The sequence below is a fragment of the Schistocerca americana genome, chromosome 7 (genome assembly GCF_021461395.2).
Source record: "Schistocerca americana isolate TAMUIC-IGC-003095 chromosome 7, iqSchAmer2.1, whole genome shotgun sequence".
NCBI lineage: Eukaryota > Metazoa > Arthropoda > Insecta > Orthoptera > Acrididae > Schistocerca > Schistocerca americana.
This window is the reverse complement of record NC_060125.1, coordinates 313,058,174-313,081,970: the sequence shown is the minus strand read 5'-3', so window position 1 is coordinate 313,081,970 and position 23,797 is coordinate 313,058,174. Positions and strand designations below refer to the sequence as shown.

Sequence of the window (23,797 nt, the reverse complement as noted above, 5' to 3'; positions counted from 1 at the left end):
CCAGCCCCACTGAGCTAACTTTCCCAATGGTCCTGCTGACTTGCAAATATCTGACATGCACTGAAGTTATCTGTCCTTTTACTATCATAATTTTCTACTAATATGGCATGCATATCTTGCCAAGTGGCATTGAGATCTCTGAGTAATAACTTGCTACATTCTGAGCCTACTATTTTAGTTTTAACAGATTTCAAAAGGGTATCATGCTGCTCTGGTTCAATAAGTTCAAAAGCAAGATTACAATTGTCAAGGAACTCATTTAGAGCGTTTATAGTGCCGTCAAATGCCTGCAGTATTAATTTTCGCACATCCAACAAACTACTAACGAATTACCTACTTTGTGACTGAAGTGCATCAGAGGCTGCGCCAGAAACATCTCTGTCTCATGACATGCCTGCTAGACTTTTAACTTACCATTGGAATTCTCATTACTCCTGTTGCTTTTGTGCACCATCTGCTGTGCTGCGAAACATTGTCCTTGTGCTGCCACCCATCGTCACCATTGCCACAGCTGCTGATGTCCACTTTCTGCTGTCTCACACTGCTGCCTGTGACTTGGTACATCTATCTGCACTGTTGCCACTGCTGTTGCCCTGATTCCATGTGTTACCTGCACCTCTCTCTCTCTGTCTTATGCCATCTGCAGCCTGTGTCACTATCTGCAACTGTCACTGCCACTGCACATCGTCCAGCAACACCGTGCTGCCCTCATGCTGTTGTCCATGTCCTCAAGCTGCCGTTGTCCATCCCTGGCTGATTTGCAGGACGTCCTCCTCGACTCCGGGCACCATCTGTTCACTGCTACTGAGGCTGCATTGCCCCTGGCTACCTTGCTGGATGTCCTCCTTGTCCCTGGCACTGTCTGTTGCTGTGCTAGCCCTGGCCACTACTTCTTCCTTTGAGCGCATTCTTCTTCTTCTTCTTGAAAGCAGGAGAAGGACCCTCTTTCGTTTTGTCCTGGCTCCTGGTTCTGCCACTGGCCTGCATATGGTTATTCAAGTAATACAAAAGGGTTTCTCAAAGCCCTTCCGTTATTTTACTTGAAATTGGACTGAGCAGGTTCGATATTCCAAATAGAGGTGACCTATTCGTATTACTCGTGGCATTATAACTGCACGCTAATTCCATGACCCAATCCCACATGTGGCACCAGAAAAAACATCCCTATGTCGTGTCCAGTGAGCAGTCGAGATGCTCAATGATATAGGCGACTGGAGAAGGTCCATCCAGTGTGGAGATAGCTAACTGGATGTTTGAAAGAGTTATGGAACTTGGTCAAAAAATAACTGAATGAAAACAAGACTTCAGTAACTACAATCTTTCATTACTCGTCTGAGCAAAAAGTGGATAATGACTTGAATGAAAACACACTACTCCTGATTGTAAAATCCCATGGGGGGGGGGGAGGTATGCGGCTAAGTATAAGCGCAAGCAGAGCCAGTGCAAATACTACAAATCCAGGCCGCAGGCTGACCGAGGACTGCTGTCTGTAATGAACTCTCTTGCAGGCTACGTCACCTCCACCTTTATACTATGCGGCAGCCATATCGCTTCTGGGTACCACGCTGCGGGGCCTCGTGTGTGATAGCATACGGTCGCTGCCAATGCAACTGCTGTGCCTCTCGGCTTCTCCATCTGTGCATGTGTAATATGCGCTCGTGTAATACCTAGTAACATTTCCTGCCAATGCCCAAACCAACGGTCTTCCTGTGGCATCTCCTTTGTACTCTCTGGAGTACTTTCTAGAAAACTTATTGGTTCTGGTTACTGTTCTGTTGCCTTTCAGGAAACCAAATTAAGAAAACGTTTGATGACAGTGTCTCTGGCAGGTCGCTTCAATTTGCATGAGCAATGGCCTGATTCACTTACTTCAACGCTAATCAACTCGAAAACAGTTTAACATATCAATTCTATTTCTTAACAATTATTTCTCAGCATAACCTACCCTGCAACACTTTTTACAAGCTTTTCAGACTGTTTCTGATCATCCTGTATAGCTGTATGAGCATGGAAAAATCATTTAAAACAAATAAAGGATGAAAATGAGGCTGTTGTTTCTCTCCAACATTGTTAAAAATATATCTACAAATCACAAATGGTACCTGTGACCTTATTTATAATTTTATACCTAATGCCTACTGAACAATTCCAAAATCAGTAATTTGTGAAGTACTGCTACAGAACTTGTAGAGTGTTTGTTGTAAGACGAAAATGTCTGTTCAGAAACTACTGGAATGATGCATCTTTACTGTTGGATAATGTTGATAAATATTTTACTTTACCCATCAGTTACAACTGGCACTTGGTGGATCTGAGGGAAAAAGGAACTACACACTTTCCATTTTATTCAGAGAAGCATACGTTTACTGATACTTTTTTGTAATTTTTGTATACTGTGATTAGCGTGTAAAGAAGCACGCAGATGACAAGACAGCTGCAAAAGGCTCTAGCAGTGGAGCCAATGCACTGTACAAACACAACTTTTAACGAATACACAATGTGAACCCCTAGAAAATTTTCCCAACTAGAAGTTGCAATATCTTATGATCCAATCCTTCATTCATCAATTTTGATCATCTATTTGTGCTCCCATCTTAAATAAATTTTAAGCTGCAATATTTTATGAAATTTTCCTCAGTTCTTTACTAAAGAGCATTTCTTCTTGCAGTTTTAAAATTATTACAGTTTAAAATTATGCACTAACTGCACAAGCATGATTGACAATAGCAAATTAAACACAATAGGAGAGAAGAATTATTCAGAAAAGTCATAGGTAGATTAAATGGGGAACAGAAATACAATTTTTTTCATTTCTTACTGTAAGTCCCATAGAGAATGATATGAAACTGCTGCCTGTTGTACACTTTTGTATATCAACTGTTCTCCACTAAACAGCTCCCTCAGGCCACACCACACTTTGTCTTCAGCTTTCCTTCCAATTTTCTCACCTTTGCATCCTTATAATAATTTTTAATTTTAAATACAATCTTCCAAATTTACATTTACCTGTTTCTGTCAACCTGCCCTTGTGTTTCTGGTCAAAAAAACACAGTGAACTCCATGATTCCTCAAGTGAAGGCTTTGCCACTGCTGATGAAATTTCCGGAAATGCAAGATTCTGACGTAGTGTGGTTTGCAACAACTGGATGTCAGTCTCCACATCATTCAAACAGCTGCGAGGGCTGTCACCTGCAGACCATGAACCAGCTGAAGACCTACGACCGTAGCATGCCGACTTGCTACGTTGCACTTTCAGCTGGTTATCAGAAATTCTGCAACTAACGAAAAACAACAGCTCTATTAGCATAGTTTGTCTAAAACAATAACTAAAGGCAAAGGCCCCGAGTTCAATTCTCGGTCCAGCACATGCACACACACACACAAACACACACACACACACACACACACACACATGCACGGTTAAAATTTTGGTGCATGGCTACAATGCCTTGGTGGACTACACTGTAGTGCCAAGGGTTGTGTCAGGTGGAGACGATGAAAGGAGAAATGAGTCAGGGAGTGAAAGGGAAAAGCGGCCGACAGCTGGGAGTGAGAGGGAGCACAGGGACAGGATAGAAATGAGCCAATGGTGAGCTCAAAGACTTACTCTTGACTCCTTGCCACATGGATCACATCCCAGTGGAAGACCCGGGTGCAAGACTTGTCCAATTCACCTATCCTGCACTTCTTATTCCAGTTCCGTCATAGGCATATCCTATCAGACGTGAGGCCAAAATGCGTCTCTGATTTATGTAGATACATCCTTCAATCCCATAATCTTTGTAGCCTCAATTCTGCTAGCTCTGCCACTCATCCACCTCCATGCCTGTCTCCTTGACTCCCACTTCATCACCTTTCCTTCTTCCTCTACTCTGTCTCCCATTCCACTCTCCCACCTCATTGTATACTACATGTAACTCCCTCTGCCTACACCAGGGTGAACATGTCAGTGCCACATTCTCATTCTCTCTCTCTCTCTCTCTCTCTCTCTCTCTCTCTCTCTGTGTGTGTGTGTGTGTGTGTGTGTGTGTGTGTGTGTGTGTCCTGTATTAGTTAGCTATGAAGAATTTTTAGATTTGTTTATGTGCCTATTGACTGCTCAGTGGCTCAACTATACCAAGAGTTGTTACCTTTGCTGTTTTCAATAAATATATATTTAAAGACCATCACAGATTTAAAGGAATTGTTGTGAGGATACAACCATCCTCTTCTTATGCTATACGAGTTTGTCTGATTAAAGGGCAGAGCCTACAATCGAAAATACCTACTCTTGAGTTATTACATCAAGGCCATATTTACATGCAGGCTACCTAGCCTGTCGGCTAGGGGCCCGCACCACAAAAATTTAATACAACCCCACCAGCTGTCACATACGTCCACATACAAATCCTGCCACAGTGACGCCATTCCTGAAACCCAGCGAGATCTCCTCATATCATTATGCCCACCCCATAAGATCTCTGAGTTCATCTCTCTCCTCACCCCACCACTCCCTGCACTCCTACCTTCTTCATGCTCTCTAAAATCCATAAGCCCAACTAACCCAGGATGCCCCATTGTGGCCAGTTGCTGTGCCCCCACAGAGAGAATCTCTGGTCTCATGGACCAACACCTTCAACCTGTTACACAAAATCTACCCTCCTATATGAAAGATACCAACCACTTCCTACACCGATTCTCCACAGTTCCTGTTCCTTTATCAAAAGGCACCCCGCTCATCACTGTTGGTGCTATCTACATCTACATTAACAATCTCCAGTGCTCGTGACCTTGTCACTATCAAACAACACCTTTCCCAATGCTCAACAGACTCCAAATGTACAACATCCATACTGGTCAACATGACCAACTATATCCTCACCCACAACTACCTCATCCTTGAAGGCGTCACCTACAACAAATCTGCTATAGTGTTAATCTATTCTAAATGATGAACACTATACTGCCCTCATTCCACCATCGCACGCAGTCTTTCTCTCCTTTTCTGCTGCCCCCACCCCCCACCCACCTCTCACCTGCCATCCGTCTAACCTCCTGACTGCACATAGCTGCACTACCCTCTCTCCACCTCGTCCCTGCACACTCTCCAGCAGCACTGCACTGTCCGCCACCCGTTCCCACCCCAGCCTCCTCCTTACCCCCACCCAGTTGCCACTCCCATCATGCACTGGTACTGCTGCTTGCAATGTGGCTTCAGTTGCCTGAGACTCTTCAGATCTAATCAGCTGGAATGGGCACCAATCAGTACCAGATTTGAACACTTTTTCTGTTGAGGTGTTCTCTTGTACAGGCTGTTTCCTCTATCTCCATTCAGCATCAGCCAAAACTAACAAAACAAATGAAACCGTTGAAACTTTACATAACATAAAAGCACAAATAGTGCAGTATGAGATCATATTTAGGATCAATAGACTCCCAGAATGAAACTATGTTGCCAACCATACAAGGGTATCTTTTATGACAACTGGAGTAATTTTTTAATTATAAAGTTGTAATTATTTTTGGTGTATAGTTTGAAAACAGTAGGTTGCTACTCACCACAGAGGGCAAGCATTGAGTCACAGACAAGCACAATGAAAATGACTCCTAACATTTAAGCTTCCAGACAAAAACAGGTCCTTCTTCCAAAACAGAAAACACACACACATTAACATAGCTCACACACACATGGCCACTGTTTCCAGACACTGGGGCCTGACTGCAGACCGTTTCGGATGTGAGCAGCAATCTGCTGTGGTGTGTGGAAGCGGTAAGGAGGAGGCTTGGGGTGGGGCGGAGGAAGGATAGCAGGCTAGGGTCAGGGGAAGATGCTTCGCTGCCTGTGAGAGCATGTGGGAATGTTGTGGGCACAGGATGGGCTGCTAGATGTAGTCAGCAGCCTTGGTGGAGGGGGGGGGGGGGGGGGGGGCATGAAAGTGGGAAAGGGAAAAAGACTAGTAGGTGCACTGGTGGGACAGCAGGGGTGTGTTGTACTGGAGTGGGAGCAGGGAAAGGAGAGGGGGAGGGGGGAGTTACGGCCATGAAGGTTGTTGTAGGGACAACTCCCATCTGTGCAAATCAGAAAAACTGGTGTTGGTAGGAAGAATCCAGATAACACAGTCTGTGAAGCAGTCACTGAAGTGAAGTACGTCATGTTCGCCAGCATGTTCAGCGGTGGGGTGGTTCAGCAGTGTTTTGGCCATTGTTTGTCAGTGGGCATTCGTGTGGACAGGCAGCTTGTTAGGTGTCATGCCCATGTTGAAAGCAGCACAGTGGTTGCACCTTAGTTTGTAGATCACATGGATGCTTTCACAGGTAGCCCTGTCTTTAGTGAGGTAGGAGATGTCTAACATAGGACTGGAGTCAGTTGTAGTGGGAGGATGTATGGGACAAGTCTTGCATCTGTGTCTATTGTAGGGATATGACTAATGAGGCAAAGGATTGGGAGCAAGGATGGAGTAGGGATTGACAAGGACATTGCATATGTTTGGACCAGTCCAGGGAGGTACTGAGTGACGAGAGCATTGTTACTTTGTGGCTGTTCAGGGGTTTTGTGGGAGGTGGCAGATGACAGGAGAGACAAGGCTTTGGGACTTCTGTTTTTGAACAAATTTGAGAGCCTAATTTCTGTCTGTGAAGGCCTCAGTGGGACACTTGGCATATTTGTAGAGAGACTACTCATCACTACAGATGTGAAAACCTCGGGTGGCTAGGCTGTATGGAAGGAATGCCTTGATAAGGACTGGGCAACAGCTATTGATGTGGAGGTATTGTTGGTGATTGATAGGTTTGCTGAGGATGGAGTTATTGATTTAGTCATCTTTGATGTGGAGGACAACATTGAGGGAGGTTACTTGTTGGGTTGAGGAGGACCAAGTGAAGCAAATGTGGGAGAAGGTGTAGATGTTCTGGAGGAATCTGAATAGGCCACCATCTCCCTCAGTCCAAATCATGAAGATGTCATCAGTGAATCCCAACCAGGTGAGGTGCTTGGGTTTTTGGGTGGTTAGAAAGGGACAGGAAAGTGGCTGTATGGGTGAGAACAATGGCTAACGAAGGTTGAAGCCAGAAGGGTTACAGGAACATAGGTCATATTGAGGGGAAAGTTCTCATCTGCGCAGTTCAGAAAAGCTGATGTTGGTAGGGAGGATCCATCTTGCACAAGCTGTGAAGCAGTCACTGAAACGATTGATGTCATGTTTGGCAGTGTGCTCAGCAACAGGGTGGTCCACTTGTTTCTTGGTCACAGTTTGTTGGTGGCCATTCATGTGAACAGACAGCTTGCTGGCTGTCATGCCCACATAGAATGCAGCTCAGTGGTTGCAGCTTACCTTGTAGATCACATGACTGGTTTCACAGGTAGCCCTGCCTTTGATGGGATAGGTGATGTTTGTGACCGGACTGGAGTAGGTGGTGGTGGTAGGACGTATGGGACAGGTCATTATATGGGTATGAGCCATTAGGTATGAGGTTGGGAGCAGGGTTTCTATAGGGATGGATGAGTATATTGCATAGGTCGCTGGACTTCAGAATACCACTGTGGGAGGGTTGGGAAGGACAGTGGGCTGGACATTTATCATTTCATGGCACAACAAGAGATAGTGGAAACCCTGGCGGAGAATGTAATTCAGTTTCTCCAGTCCTGGGTGGTACTGAGTTAAGAGGGGAATGCTCCTCTGTGGCCAGATGGTGGGATTCTGGGAGGTGGTGAGAAATTGGAAAGATAAGGCACGGGTGATTTGTTTTTGTACAAGGTTGTGAGCCTTCAGTGAGACCCTCAGTATATTTCGAGAAGGACCGCTCATCACTGCAGATGTGACGACCATGTGTGGCTAGGCTGTATGGAAGGGACTTTTTGGTGTGGAATAGGTGGCAGCTGGCAAAGTGGAGGTATTGTTAGTGGTTACTACGTTTGATATCGACAGAGGTACTGATGTAGCCATCTTTGAGGTGGAGGTGAACATCCAGGAAGTTGGCTTGTTGGATTGAGAAGAACTGGGTGAAGCAAATGGGGGAGAAGTTGTTGAGGTTCTGGAGGAATGTGGGCAAGGTGTCCTCAACCTTGATCCAAATCGCAAAGATATCATCAATGAATCTGAACTAGGTGAGAGGTTTAGAATTCTGAGTGTTTAGGGAGGATACATCTAGATGGCCCTGTGAACAGCCTTGCATACGATGGTGCCATGCGGGTGGCCATAGCCATACCTCGGATTTGTTTGTAAGTAATGCCTTGAAAGGAGAAGTAATTGTGGGTGAAGATATGATTGGTCCTGGCAACTAGGAAGGAGGTTGTTGGTTTGGAATCCATAGGATGTTGGAAAAGGTAGTGTTTAATAGCGGTAAGGCTGTGGGCATTAGGTATGTTAGTGTAAAGGGAGGTGACAATAACAGTGACTATCAGGGCACCATTTGGTAAAGGGACAAGAACTGTGGAGAGCTGGTAGACAAAATGGTTGGTATCTTTCATATAGGAGGTTATGTTCCAAGTAATAGGTTGAAGGTTTTGGTCTTCGAGAGCAGAGACTCTCTCAGTGGAGGTATAGTAAACAGCCACAATGGGGTGTTGTGGGTGGCTGGGTTTATGGACTTCAGGGAGCATGTAGAAAATAGGAGTGCCGGGAGTGATAGGGGCGAGCAGAGAGATGTACTCCGGGAAGAGGTTCTGTGATGGGCCTAAGGATTTGAGGGGTTACTGGAGATTCTGCTAGATTTCTGGAATGGGGTCACTGTGGCAAGGTTTGTAGGGGGATGTATATGGCAGTTGCTAGGTCATTCTTGTGGTTCAAATCATCAGTGGTCCGCATCTAGAATTATAAGATTAGGATCATATTTTAGAAGGTGGGCTGCGGTTGTTTCTGTGGATGTAAGGTTAGTTTGTATGTTGAGGGATTTGGGGAATGATGGTGAGGCAAGATTCGAGGTTAAGAAATTCTGGAAAGTTAGCATGGGGTGATTTGGGGGCAGCAGGTGTGGATCACGGTTGGAGGGAGGATGGAACTGAGTTAGGTATGGTTTAACATTGGTATTTGGTTGAGTCTCATTGCAAGTTTGGTGGCGAAAAAGTGTTTGCACTGTAGGGACTCGGAAATGGAGAGAAGGTTTTTAACAAGTCCTGCAGGATTGAACTTGAGATTGGGGTAAAAGGTGAGGCCTTTGGAAAGGTTTGATTTTTCTATGGGGCTAAGGCTTCTGGAAGAAAAGTTCATGATTGTGTTTGTTCTGTTTAGTTTCTGGATTCTGTGTTGTGGTGGGAAGGAGTTTTGGAGGATGGGGTAAATGTAGTACACCTGCAAGACACGGTTCATCAGCTAAGAGGTGATGTGGAGGAGGTTTGGAGGTTGTTGTAGAGCTGGTGGACAGTGATACTCCAAAGTGGGAGTGGGAGGTGAGCATTGTGGAGAGCTTTTTGAGGTGGCATTGTGCATGTTACTCTAGCTCCTGCGGGAAAGAGTTTCAATGTGAGATGGGTAATTTGATGGCAAGACCATGTGGGGGGACTTCATGAGCCAAGCAACAATGCAGGAACAGTATGTGGGACTGGGTTCTGGCTAGGGATAAGAGAACTTTCTGAATTAATACAGATGGAAGGAGCAAGGCTCCATGGTGGTGCAAAAAATTCTGCAAATAATATAGAATGACATCTGTAAAAATTTGCAATTATAAACACAAATATACGTTAGAAATCACAAGAAGGAAGAAACGGATGCAAAAGAGGGAAACAAGATAAAATCTGAGGCAGTCGATGATAGAGAGGGGGGAGGGGGAGGGCGAAGAAAAAAAAAGAAAACACCCTCACAGTGAAAGAGTGGGGGTAGGGAGTGGTTTGTAGAATGGGATACAAGATGCCGGAATAGCACACGGAAATACAGGAGAGTGATACATGGAGAATGATCAATTAAAAGATATAGGATTAATGTTATCAGCTGGAGATACGATGCTGCACCAACAATAAGCGTGGTCTTGTCTGTGTCTGTTGTGCGTAGGCGAGACGGTTGATACAGTGTGGTTTGTAAGTGGAGTGTGCAGTGTGGCTTGTAAGGCAACGAGAGAAACACAGAAAAGCAGAGAAGGTAGGACGGACATTGAGTAAAGCCATGCATTATAAAATAGTAACAAAGGAAACAGCACTGGGTTAAGATCGAAGAAAAGCCATAAGGCAAAAATCAAACAATGAAAAATCGAGGATGGAATGTAACAATATTATGAAAAGGAAAGTTGCCACTCACCATACAGCAGAGATGCTGAGTTGCAGATATGCACAACAAAAAGGCTGTCACAAATAAAGGTTTCGGCCTGTAAGGCCTTTGTCAAAAATTGACAACCAACACACACACACACACACACACACACACACACACACACACACACATATTCACGCAAACTGGAGCAACTCAATTACATTCTCTGTCAGGTCTTCGATTACCTCTCATTGTGCCCTAAAATGAGAAATGTCCTGCCCACTATCCTTCCCACCCCTCCCAAAGTGGTATTCGGACGTCCAATGAACAAACACAATATACTTGTCCATCCCTACACAACCCCTGCTCCCAATCCTTTACCTCATGGCTCATACCCCTGTAACAGACCTAGATGCAAGACCTGTCTCATACATCCTCCCACCACCGCCTACTCCAGTCTGGTCACAAACATCACCTACCCCACAAAGCCATGGCTACCTGTGAAACGAGTCATGTGATCTACCAGATGAGCTGTTAGCACTGTGCTGCATTCTATGTGGGCATGACAACCAACAAGATGTCTTTCCACATGAATGGCCACCAACTGTGCCCAAGAAACAAGTGGACCACCCGGTTGCTGAGCACGCTGCCAAACATGACATCCTTCATTTCAATGACTGCTTCACAGCCTGTGCGTATGGCTCCTTTCCACCAACACCAGCTTTTCTGAACTGCATTGGTGGGAACTTTCCCTTGCAATATATCCTACGTTCCCGTAACCCTCCTGGCCTCAACCTTTGTTAGTCATTATCCTCACACACACAGCCCCTTCCCTGTTCTCATTCCAGCACTATACAGCCCTCATTCCACCATCACACCCAGTCTTTTTAATTCTCTCCTTTTCCGCTACCCCCCCCCCCCCCCCTCCGCCTCACCCCCCAACTCTCTCCTGTCCTGTATCTATGGGGTGTATACATAGAAAAGGAAAAAAGTTCCCAGATATCCTGGTTAAAACTACACTTTCTCCCAGGTGAAAATATGCTTTTTCTGTGTTAAGTGACAGTATACTATTCCTTGGCACTGTGAAACTTTTCAATCCTTTGAATGTTTACGATTTTATACACAAACGTAGAATTTCACGGCACTTTAGACAACGAAACTCAGGGGGGAAAAAAAACACATTTTGGAAAGATCTTTGATGTGCAGTAACATGTACACTGCGTATTTTCGTATTACGAAGGTATAAATTCGAATAAAACCAAACGCCATATGTTACTTTCCGAAGCATTGAAATCGAGATTGCAATGCGCTATTATAAGCCAGTCAAAGCTCATGTCACGTGATCTCGCCAGCTGATGACAGCATAGGACACGTGATGTAGTCAGCCAATAGCAAGATCACTCTTATAGCGCAAACGCCCAAATAAGAAAAGTTAATGGTTTAAATTAATATACATAGTGTTGCTACAAGAAAAGCAAAGCTATCACATATAATATTGGTATTGAAGATTAGTAAGCTGCAAGAGAAGCTAAGCTTCCACATATAATGTTGATCATTTTTGTGCGAGTTACACTTTAAGATACATCACACAAATGCGCCAGTAAAATTTTTAATAACAATGTAATGTCTGATCTTATGGGCTTGAAATTCTTCCAGATGGTTGTCCTCAAAGAGTTGATTTTTAAATGAGAGTCAAATGCTCTGTGATTTAAGAAATTCATTGTACATTCTCGCACGTAGTTCATCTTGTGTAAAAGGAAATTTACTTTGAAAGTAACGCTTTTCAAACCACCATTCGCAATATTTTCCCGTGATCTGTTAGAAATTGGTTCGTTTCAGCAGTTGCCAGAGAGTGCCAGATAACGGGCATCACTACGCTTGCACAGTTCCAATGACGCAAGAAGCCCGTATGTTTGTACATATAAAACATGAAAAGATCTTTCATTATGTCATAAAAGAAACAAGACATCAGAGGGTACTTCGAGAGTATCGGAATTTCGTTAACCATTTTCAAATGCACAATTCGGCTTCAAGTGCACATTCGTATGTCTAGATTCAGATGTAAATTTTCTTGAGTACCAGTACTGTATTATTTCATGTTTGGTTCTTTATTATGGCATAATGCCATTCGAGGCAGAAGATAGAAAATGTGCACTTGAAATGCAGCGAACAGTTGAAACTAGGCAACAGTGTGAAATTAAACACTTTGTTTCAAATAAATTGACTGTCTCAGTGGAAAAGATTAATTAAAGCCAAATTTCTTTAGCAAGCCGACATTGTTCTGCACGGTGATTAACGATTGACTGTTATAAAGGTGGAAATAATAACTGAAACTAATAACATATTTTAGCCTTCCGTAATTATGCGAACGTATTTTAATTTATTTAATAGCTCCCGGCCACAGAAATCTGTTTTGTTTACATTTAATGTGAGAGCAATAAATGAAGAGGAAACATCAAAATCACTAAACATAAACACAGGTCACGTGGAGACTACCCACCTCCCCACTACAACTCAGACTGCTCTGTGCATCAGCCCAGGATCTACGATATTTCCGAACTGGGGCAATATTAGATGGTGGCGCCCAGTCACACACCTGTAGCCAGAAGCGGGAGAAGGTACTTCTCATACGCAACTCAACTGCACATGCACAAGAACCCACTCGCAACTTCTCAAACAAATCAAATGTAAACAGCTGTCACGTCACGATCATCAGAGGCAATTTGTTGTTAGGACGCACTGCATAATCTTCCTAAAGCCTTTCACACACTTTGCTGTTGGCAGATGCTTGTATGAGCACTGTGTTTTGTTGTTGTATATGGCGCACTGCCTTTGCGACTTAAGTATTATTTTCTTTTTTTTCTCTTGTTCATGTTTTTTTGCTGCAGTATTATTCCCCAGAAGCGGGATACAGTAATATCCTTTAACTGGCAGAAGTAAAGCTGTGAGGACCGGGCGTGAGTCGTGCTTCGGTAGCTCAGATGGTAGAGCACTTGCCCGCGAAAGGCAAAGGTCCCGAGTTCGAGTCTCGGTCAGGCACACAGTTTTAATCTGCCAGGAAGTTTCATATCACCGCACGTTCCGCTGCAGAGTGAAAACCTCATTCTGAATTTGACTTATGTCTCACAACATAGAATGCTTACTGAAAATTTTTAATTACATAAATAAAAAAAAAATATCATTTCCTTTTGAAATATTTTCCAAAAACTAGAGAATATAAAAGCTTAATGAAGTTTTAATTTCATGTTTTCATTTCCTTTTGAAATATTTTCAGAAAACTAGAGAAGATAAAACCTGGAAACTTAAGATTTCCAAAAACTAAAAAGTTTTCGAAATGATTTAATTTTTTGAACCTTAAATTTTTTTCTATATAATTAAAATATAAACAAAATGAACATAAATGGTAGAATTGAAAATCTATTAACTGAACCATAGTAATGGTTGTACAGAAGTCACTAAATTATCAGAACTAAAAAAAACTTAACTCTTACAATGTTTATAAAGCTGAAATTTTGTCAACTAAATATGGTAAAAAAGTTTTATTACTTTTAGATAATAAATTTAAAATTACTCTTCCAGATTGTTATACTAAAATCTTTTCAGAAGACAATGAAAAGTGAGAGAAAATTATTGGATTGATTTTTTATTTAGTGATGTAAAAAACAAAATAAAGATTGTTCGATTCATGTCGTTGGATTTGAATAAATTTTAGAAAAGTTTAGTTTTTATAATATTAAATTTTAAATGAATAATTTATTTTTTAGTTAAATGAAAATTTTGTTTTGAGGATGTATATAAATTTTTGGTTGGGGGGAGACTGCGAAATTTATCTTATTTTATATCCTGGAATTTTTAATCCACTTTGCTCTTTGGTCTAGAATTGGCATAGATATACAACAACAACTACTACTGCTACTACTACTACCACTACTACTACTACTACCATGAGCAATAGATGATGAAGATGAGTAACAGCTGCAGAAATATTTACAGACAAATAGCTGTGCAACTGTTGAGGAATTGACCACCCAGATGAATCAAGGGTCTACCAATAGCGTATCCTCAATGATCTTTCATCAAACGTTGCCGTGATTGGACATCTGCAGCAGGTGCCTGGTGCATGACCCATACTGACTGCTGTTCATCCGTGACAAACAATGGAATTTGCTTTTCAGATGTTGGCAGATGCTTGTATGAGCACTGTGTTTTGTTGTTGTATATGGCGCACTGCCTTTGCGACTTAAGTATTATTTTCTTTTTTTTCTCTTGTTCATGTTTTTTTGCTGCAGTATTATTCCCCAGAAGCGGGATACAGTAATATCCTTTAACTGGCAGAAGTAAAGCTGTGAGGACCGGGCATGAGTCGTGCTTCGGTAGCTCAGTGGTAGAGCACTTGCCCGCAAAAGGCAAAGGTCCCGAGTTTGAGTCTCGGTCGGGCACACAGTTTTAATCTGCCAGGAAGTTTCATAAGTCAATTGTTTTTACCATACACAATGACATATTCAATTATATGATTATATATTTTTCATTAAAGAATGCACTTAATTTCACTGACGTTTTTAGGTAGCTCTGAATAAAATTGAAAGGACTCACATTTACATTGTTATTTAAACGTATCATAAGTTTTTTAAATGTTATTTGGTGGATCAAGATACCATAATTCTTGAGGAAAAATTTAATTTCTTTCATTTTTAACAGAGATATGTCGTAATTTAACATGATCAAATAAAGAAGAATCATTTAACTGATTATTTTTGGATTAGTTTGAAGAACAACGAAAATAAAGTGGTGCATATCAAAATTGGTAAAATTATACTAATTGGTAATATGTAGCTCAAAATTCCTCTTTCCATTTAATTCATTTGTTTGAAGATCAAAGAAAGAAAATGGAATTTCTTGTTCTAGTTCAAGTGAATATTCTGCTTCATATTTAACAATGGGAACACGAATTTCCATACTTCTAACAACAATTTTACCTACTTTTGAAAGCATACTATTATCATTATCAGTAGTTCAATGAAGAATAGAATTTTATTGATTTTTTCTCGAACTCCAAGTAAAAATTATGGTTTATCCACACTCCCACTAAATTTCTTTATAATCTTTAAAAAAATTCACCAAATAATGCCAAAGGATAAAGTATTTCATTTTGTTTGGTTTTAATTTAACCATTTTTAAGAATATGTCATTCCATATTTATTTCATTTGATAGGGATGAAGTTAATTGAATATAAGTTGATGAAAAATAAATGGATGTTCCTTCTAGAGAAAATATTGTTTACTTTTTTTAATTGTAAAGACACCAAGACATTCCCATACATAATTGTCCATTAGTTTACTATTAGATATACCATTGTATGCAGAAAAATCTGTTCCGTCTCTGTGAATAGCACCAAATGTCATATAAAGTTGCGAACAGTAGGATGAATCCAACCACTACTGAAATTAATATTAATTTCTGTTTCCTTGTTGGAAAAATTAACATTACCTTTTGTTTCTTCATTACAGGAAATGAGTAAAATTGATAACTCTCGATACAGTTCATGAATTATTAAGTGAAAAATTTATTAATTCATTTTCAAAATTACTGTTACATAAGTTGCATTGAAGTCAACAAAATTATCATTTTCATCAGTTATAGTTATTTCTAAATTCTAATTAGTAGCAAAAATTGGAATATTTATAATTGATTTGGTTCATAAATAATTGGTCCACCAAATTCAATATTAGGTTTACATAGAGCAATAATATTAGTCTCTTGATGAAAATTATCAGTATGTTTAACACACATTCCATGAGCCAAATTAAAAGTTACATTTATTACTTCAAATGGAACAATTTTAGGCACATTTATAGCAATTATTGTTTCATTAGATTCAATAATTTGATTATTAAATCTTAAAACTTGCCCAATGCTATCTTCTTTATCCATAAATAATTTTACATCATCTTCTCTGACGCTTATTTTTTTCCTAAGTTTCCAAAGTATGCTGATCAACAGGAATATCTATTGTTTCTACAATAGTATATAATTTATTATTTTTTGATAACTTTGATATTCCTGCATCACAGTAAAATTTGTTATTTTTCAATGTACGATTTGGAGTTAAAAAATTTGAATATAAACCAACTAGTTAAATACTTATATAAGTTTCCATAATTGGAAGTTAATCTTTTTTTCAGAACAGACAAATTAACACTCAATTGAAATGATTCACTCATTTCTACTAATAAAAATTACATAAATAAATGACAGATTGGAAATCACAAATAATAATTCCAGAAAAGAAATTGAAAAATACCCATTGAAAACTTTTCCAAACTCTATTCAATGTGCTGTCATAGGACCAATTGGTTGTGAAAAATCTACCTTAATGATTGATGATTATATGCAGCTCCAGGATGGTTAAATTGGAAAAATATTTATCACTTGTATGTTTATTCAAAAAGGTCAGATCAACCAAAACATCAAGAATCTATAAAAACATGCGAAAAAATGAAGGAAAAAATAATGAAAAAATTGCTACTTTTATTGAAAAATTAATGAAAAATTGTTACTTTTATTGAAAATAATGATGAAATTATTCCCTTAGATGAATGTGAAGATAATTCAGTTACAATTTTTAATGACTTCATTCTTGAAAATCAAGATATAGTTAGAAAGTATTTCAATAGAAGTAGACATAAAGGAATAGGCTTTTTTTATTTGAGTCAAACATATTAAAAAATACCAAAATGATTAGTTAAAGTAATTTTAATTTTTTAAATATTCTTAGACAAGATGATACATATTTAAGTATATTTAAGTCATATTTATCATGAGTTGGTAGAGATTAAAAGTTTGATAAATTTAAAGAAATATCTAATAAATGTTGGAATAATGGTGAATTTGGTTTTATAGCAATAGATATGACAAGAAGCATGGTAAATACAGAGGACAGATTAAGAATGTATTATAAACACTGAACATAATTGTTGAACATAAACGTTAAACATGAACATTGAATGTACAACGAAAATGATTATTACTTTTATCCTTAATAAATGTTTGTAAAAAATATTTGTTAAAAAAGACAGACGAAATAGAAGAGTAAAGGAACAATTAAAAGAAGAGTTTAAAAAATGGAAAAAACAACCAAGAACAGAATATCAAAAATTTAAAAATGAAGACTAACCAGTTATGCAACTGAACAAGCTAACCACAGAATCAAAGGATTAGTTAACAATGTTTTGAGAGAAATTGAAGCAAATTAAAGAAAAGAGAAAAGTTGAAAAACAAATGGTTTCTTACAATCAACATTATATAGAAGAATTTAACGATATACCAACAATTAAACAATTTGAGAGTGATAAAAGAAATTAAACTTTAAGTGAATCAGAAATACAAGATTTATTGAGTAAGCATGGAGAAAAAAGAAGATAAAAAAAGTTGTTAAAAAATAAATGTGAGTGAAAGAATGTTAGAATTTATCATTCATAGTGAACATCCTGTTTTTTTTATTAAGACCTGTTGGTCTTTTAAATTAACAGTAGAATTCAATGGTGATAAATTAAAAACTTTTGGAAACAAATTTAAAAGAACAGATGGATTAATGAAAATTTTATCTAAAAAACAAATAACTATGGATGATTTAAGTACAGAATCTGATTGTCTCGATTTACAAAATTATGCTATAATTTTATTTGACTTAAATGCTGTATCTAATGTAAATAATCCAAATAAAATAAAATCAATAACTGCTTGATAAAAATAGTTGTTGAAGAATATTTTCCTAGCTTTCAGAAAGAAATCTTGATGATTCATTGGCAAAAGTTTGGAAGTTTAGTAAAAATGTTCAGAAAAACCAGTCGAATATATGTGGATTGTTGATGTTCGTCATTTATTTGATAGATTAGCAGTAATCCATGAAGAAGAATTAGCTGGAAATAAAAATTATCATGGCAAAAAAGTTGGAATGACTCAAATGTTAAGTAATAAATTCAGTGATTTTATAATTAGTGATCAAAAGGAATTCCTTATTTCATTAGATTTTTGAATAATTTACCACACACAATTTGTGACAGTGAAAATTATGGAAAAGAAACAATAAATATTTAGAAATAATGACATGAAGCTGTTAAAATAAATAAAGAATGCATGCTTCTGATGCTTCAGAAGGACAAAATATTGCTCCGAATGTAGTTAGAGGAATAATGCATGGAAAATGAAAGTTAGGATTTGGTGTTGTAAACTGGGGATTATAGAAAATACTTCATTAATTTTTAGTCTCTATAAACTAATAACTTTACAATTGACTATACTGTGCTAGCTAGTGTAAAATTAAACCAAAACCATTTAAACTTAAAATAAATAATGAACAGTTAAATTGTACTGCACCATCTTTAACTGAAACACAAAAAAGAATGGTAGAGAAAAAAAAATGGTAAAAATTTTCTTGTTTTATTAACTATTCCTTTTGTGAAAAAGGTATTATATATCTGACAAAAAATAAATAAGGTAAACGACTAACACAACACAAAGATGGATTTTTACCATTATTATTGGCTGCAGTACCATGTTTAACTGATCTTGGTCCACTAGCTGGTGGTTCTGCAGCAATAGCCAATGCAGTTACAAATGTAAAAAAATGATAAGGAATCTAAAGAACAAAAAAGACCAAATATAGTAATGGAAAAGAAAGTACGCGGACGTGGAAGAAAATTTCAAAGTAATCAAAATACTTAACAATCATTTATCTAATTTTGACATAGAATCAGTTAAACAATTAAATATTAAATATGTTGTGCCATTTTTACAAGTGACAAATTATCTAATGAACCAAAAAATTTAGTATGGGGAATATTAAATTTACATACATCTGTTTGAGTTGGCACTCATTGGATTTATTGCTATAAAAATAAATATACAAAACTTCTATTTGTTTTATATGAAGGAAATATACCTTAACTACACAACTATTTCAGCGAGTATATGCAGACTAGAAAAAAAAATTCACACACTTTTCCCAGATTTCGCAGTTAAAAATCCACTTTCTCACTGCTGAAAACATATAATTTCTGTGTTAAGTGACAATATACTTTTCCTAGGAATTGTAAAACTTATCAATTCTTTGACCGGTTGTAGTTTTATACAATGACATAGAATTTTTCCGCCCTTTAGAAAAATAAACTCAGGGAAAATAAAACATGTTTTGGAAATATCTTTAATGTGCAGCAAAATGTGCGCTGCATATTTTCGTATTAGGAAAGTATAAGTTCAAATTCCACCAAACACTGAATGTTACTTTTCAAAGCATTGAAATCGAGATTGCAAGCAATCGAGACTGTAAGCTAGTCATAGCTCATTCCAGCTGATAACAATGGATATTCGAGCATAAGACACATGATGTAGTCAGCCAATGGCAGTGTCACTATTATGTGTTCTGCTATGGCTGATTTTTCTGTGAGTCCTAGTCGCACACATCTGATATGTTCTTCGCAGAGTTTAGATATGCAGCGCTGTATGCTGTAAACTCCTGGTGTGTTAAGGTTCAGCACATCTTTGGCAGAACCTAGGAGCTCCCTTGTTATAGCCATAGCAGAACACAGCATAAATGAAGAACACACCTTCAACTTCAAAACACAAAGGTACTGTGCCGAGCATCTGGTTTTTGGGAAAGTGTTATCAAAGAATCCATAGAAATAAGGATTCACAACACTCTGGTCAACAGAGATTAGGGATACCAACTCAGTGCAGCATGGAACCCTGCGATAGTGGCAATCCGTTGGGAGCGTGCGTGTCAGTGTCCTCCACCGCGGACGCAGACAGAATGCTTACACCGAGAACAGAACGTGACCACTGGGAGCGACCGCCATCCCCACCACCACGTGTAAGCCGCTGGTCCACCCGATGTCTAGTGGAGTGGGGTGACCGCGCATATAAATAGTCCACTCTCCGCAAATCTCGACACTTCGCCAGAAGATGTGTAGTATGACACTTCCTGAAACGTCGTGAGATATCAATGCTACCACCCGGCTGGAGACCCGAGAAACCATCATCAATTCCAGAAGGAATTAAATGCCATTTTTAAAGTAACTAGAAGTAACATTGGTTTTAAAGGTAAAGGAATTGCGAATATAAATGATCCTTAGATGTAAATGTAGTGAACAAACAATATTTACAGAATGAGTTACCAAATCTTGTTACAAAACCTAATAACACCTAGATTCTCACAGATTTAAAGCAAGGAAATGGTATTTATGATGGTACCACTTGAAAAAATATTTGGAAAATTAGGAATAATATCATAAATTACCATACCATGAAACAATATTAAAAACTTATTAATTTTTTTTTTATTTTAGAAAATCTTTTGTGCAACTCTTTAATTCCCATAAGAAATCAATGACATAATCTATTACTTAATTTGGGTTTTATTTATAATAACCATATGGCAATGTATTAATTTCATCTTGTAATATAACATGTTTATCATCACCAGAACGTAAAACAGTTGTATTACATTCAATTGTACACAATTTGTCTTTAAATGATGTAATCACATTCAATTTCATTTATTGTTTTATTTTGTTATCTAAATGTTTTTTTACAACAGATGTCTTAACGCCTTTAGATTTTTTTCTGTTCTTATCACCAACTTTATAAGCATACATTTTCGATCTTAAACTACCGTGCGCTAACATAATTTTTCCACAATTTTTCCTTACATTATTTTACTTATTTGTGGAATTCCACAAACATTAACTTTTGAAAAATCACTTGTGTCAAATTCGTTTGTCATTGATTTCATATCTTTATAAAAGTCTTTAGTTCTTATATCATTAATGAAAGAATCAGTATCCATATAACATAAATGAATATTTTCGCCATATTCTGGTTTCATAACATTGCAATGAAAATCATATACTTTTATTTTCGAAATATCTACAATACTCAACCCAATATAAATTGGTTTAATGTATATTAATTTCTGAAAATACCATAATATGTTCACAATATTATGACAAGGAAAGTTGCTACTCACCATATAGCGGAGATGCTGAGTCGCATACAGACACAAGAAAAAGATTTTCACACTTAAAGCTTTTGGCTAATGGCCTTTGCCAACAATAGACATACATGTATGTTAACAGTTTGATTTTGAAATATAATTTGTATATTTTTGCCTGGATCTGTTACTATTTCAATATCTTGTCTATTTTAATATTTTCCATCATTTCTTCCAAATAATGAATTATTCATTATCTTGTAGAAATCATTTCTAATTTGTTAGTTGTATTTTTTCTCATTTTTATGTTAAAATCAATGTATTTCTTCAACCAATCTGATTGTCCAACTAATGAGATTCTATGAATTTTCTTTAATTTTAATCCAAGATCTAAACATGGTTTAAGATCTTTACAATGTAAAACATACTTTTCTTTATCATTTAATGTTGTTAATAATTTATTTCCTCCTTATGGTGCTAATGGTAAATCCTTATGTAAGTCACGCACATATAACAATATTTATTTACCACCTGTAATTTTAAGTACTTTTTCCAAACTGAAACATTTTGGATCTAATCAATTGAAATCTTTAAATAGTAAAAATTATGACATATACATTATTTGTGATTCAATGTGTAAAATACTTTGAATGTTTTTTCACCAAAAATGTTTCATATATTTATTATTTGGTTTCGCATATCCTTTAATACTTTGAGGAATTCCACCTCGGATTCCTTAATCAAGAAATAAAATCATGTCATAATTGTTTAACAAATCCAACTTTTGTCATTTTGAACATAGAATCCCAAGATAACACTGGAGCTCTAACAAAAAACAAGATGGATAAAGTTCAAAAGATTGAATATTTGTATCACTAAAACTTTCAAAAATGTATGCTACAATTAAAAGAACAGCTTTTTTTATGTAATCTTGTATATTCATCTAAATTATAAATATTGAATTTTTTCCAAACTGTTTACGCTCAATTATAATCTTCTTCAGAAATATCTCCATTAAGTCTCAAATAAAAGCATTCCTTTGTAGATAATTTATTATATTTTAATTTTTCTTTAGAAACCATGTATTTGTAACAATGACGTACTGTTTTAATTATTAAATCTAATTGTTCACTTTCAAAATATTTTGCTGTTTCTCTAAATTGTTCTTTTCTATGATTATAAGATAATTTATCAATACTTGAGGCCATAAATTGAAATGTACCTAAAAATCTTAATGTTAATCCATCTTCAACATATTTACTAAAAGAAGTATATTTTTGTTCATTATTTGGAATAGCATCGATATCTTTACTATCTGTTCTTAATTCATTGTTAAATAAATTAAAATCATCATTTGTTACATTATGAACATAAACTAGAAATTAAAAAATTACAATCTTCATGTGCAATTCCTTGATATTTTCTGTTAAATGGCAATGATCTCTTACTTTCTTTTCTCTTTCAGTAAATTTCTTTTCACAAATAAAACAAGTTTTGGAATTTGTAAAATTTATTTTATCTTCATTTGTCATTATCATTGGAATATCTTGTCCATATACTTTAGCAGTTTCTCTAGATTCTTGTTTTAAAACTCCAATCAATTTTTTTGCTGCATCTTTACTAGTATATGCAACGGGATTTTTATAATCACCATTAGAATATTTAACATGATAACTGAATGAAGTTGGTAAATGTTTTTGATATTTATTAATATAACATTTTTTAGGATTTGTTTGAAAAGTGTTAACATCTTTCAAAAGACATTTGAAATCTGCATAAATTACTAAAGTTACCCTTATTGAATGATTATATTTTTCAAATTCAATTAATTGACCATTTACAGGCACATCAGTTTTAGTTCTTTATGTTCTTTACAATTATTTTCAGGATCGTCTAATTTTTTTGTGTGAATACAAATATCTTAAACACCAATCACAAAGATAAATTTGATGTCCATTTTCAGCTGTTTGTGATTAATTAATCTAGATATTTTTATCCAACAATGAGAATTATTTTCGTCTTTAATTATAAGGAGATTAACATGTTTTTCTTGTTTATTCTTTCAATGGTAAATTTTTTCATCTTCATTGCTTTCATATGCCTAATCATTAATTGAACTACTTGATTTATTTTCAAATTTTGAACATCTATTAACTGGACAGGAAAATTAATTTACTCTTTTTCAAAAATTTCATCTATTTCTAAACCAATTTTCTTTATAATTATTAACTCTTTCTACATGATCATTTGCTGGATATGAAGCTGATTGTACTGAATAAATAAACCATTTTTGATCTGTGTTTTTTACATTAATTACAGATATTTTATCTGTAATTACTTTTGCTAAATCAATATAAGAAGCGTCATAAATTGGATTGTGCCTTTAACACAATTCTAAACCATCTACATAATATAAAGCCCAACCAAATTTTTCCTTTAGATTTCTTCTATTTCAGTTAATAGTTTATTCATTGATTTTTGCTAATAATCAACTAAATTTGTTGTTCTTAATAAAATTTGATTAGTTGTTTTAAAATTAAGTTCTTGTATATCATCTTGTGCTTTAAAACTACATAAAAATTTCAGGTTCAACAGTATTATCATTATTATTTATTCCATAAGTTATTAATCTTGATTTAAAAGCTGAATCTT

At 36.9% G+C, this 23,797-nt stretch overlaps 1 protein-coding gene across 1 annotated transcript in view; it reads right to left on the bottom strand.

Moving 5' to 3' along the window:
- Positions 1 to 23,797, bottom strand: part of LOC124622145 (katanin-interacting protein-like) — a 363,928-nt gene that overhangs the window by 301,898 nt on the left and 38,233 nt on the right. The window contains exon 3 of the mRNA XM_047147778.1: positions 3,007 to 3,278. Within this exon, the coding sequence (XP_047003734.1) occupies positions 3,007 to 3,278 (272 nt within the window). The remainder of the gene's footprint in view (positions 1 to 3,006; positions 3,279 to 23,797) is intronic.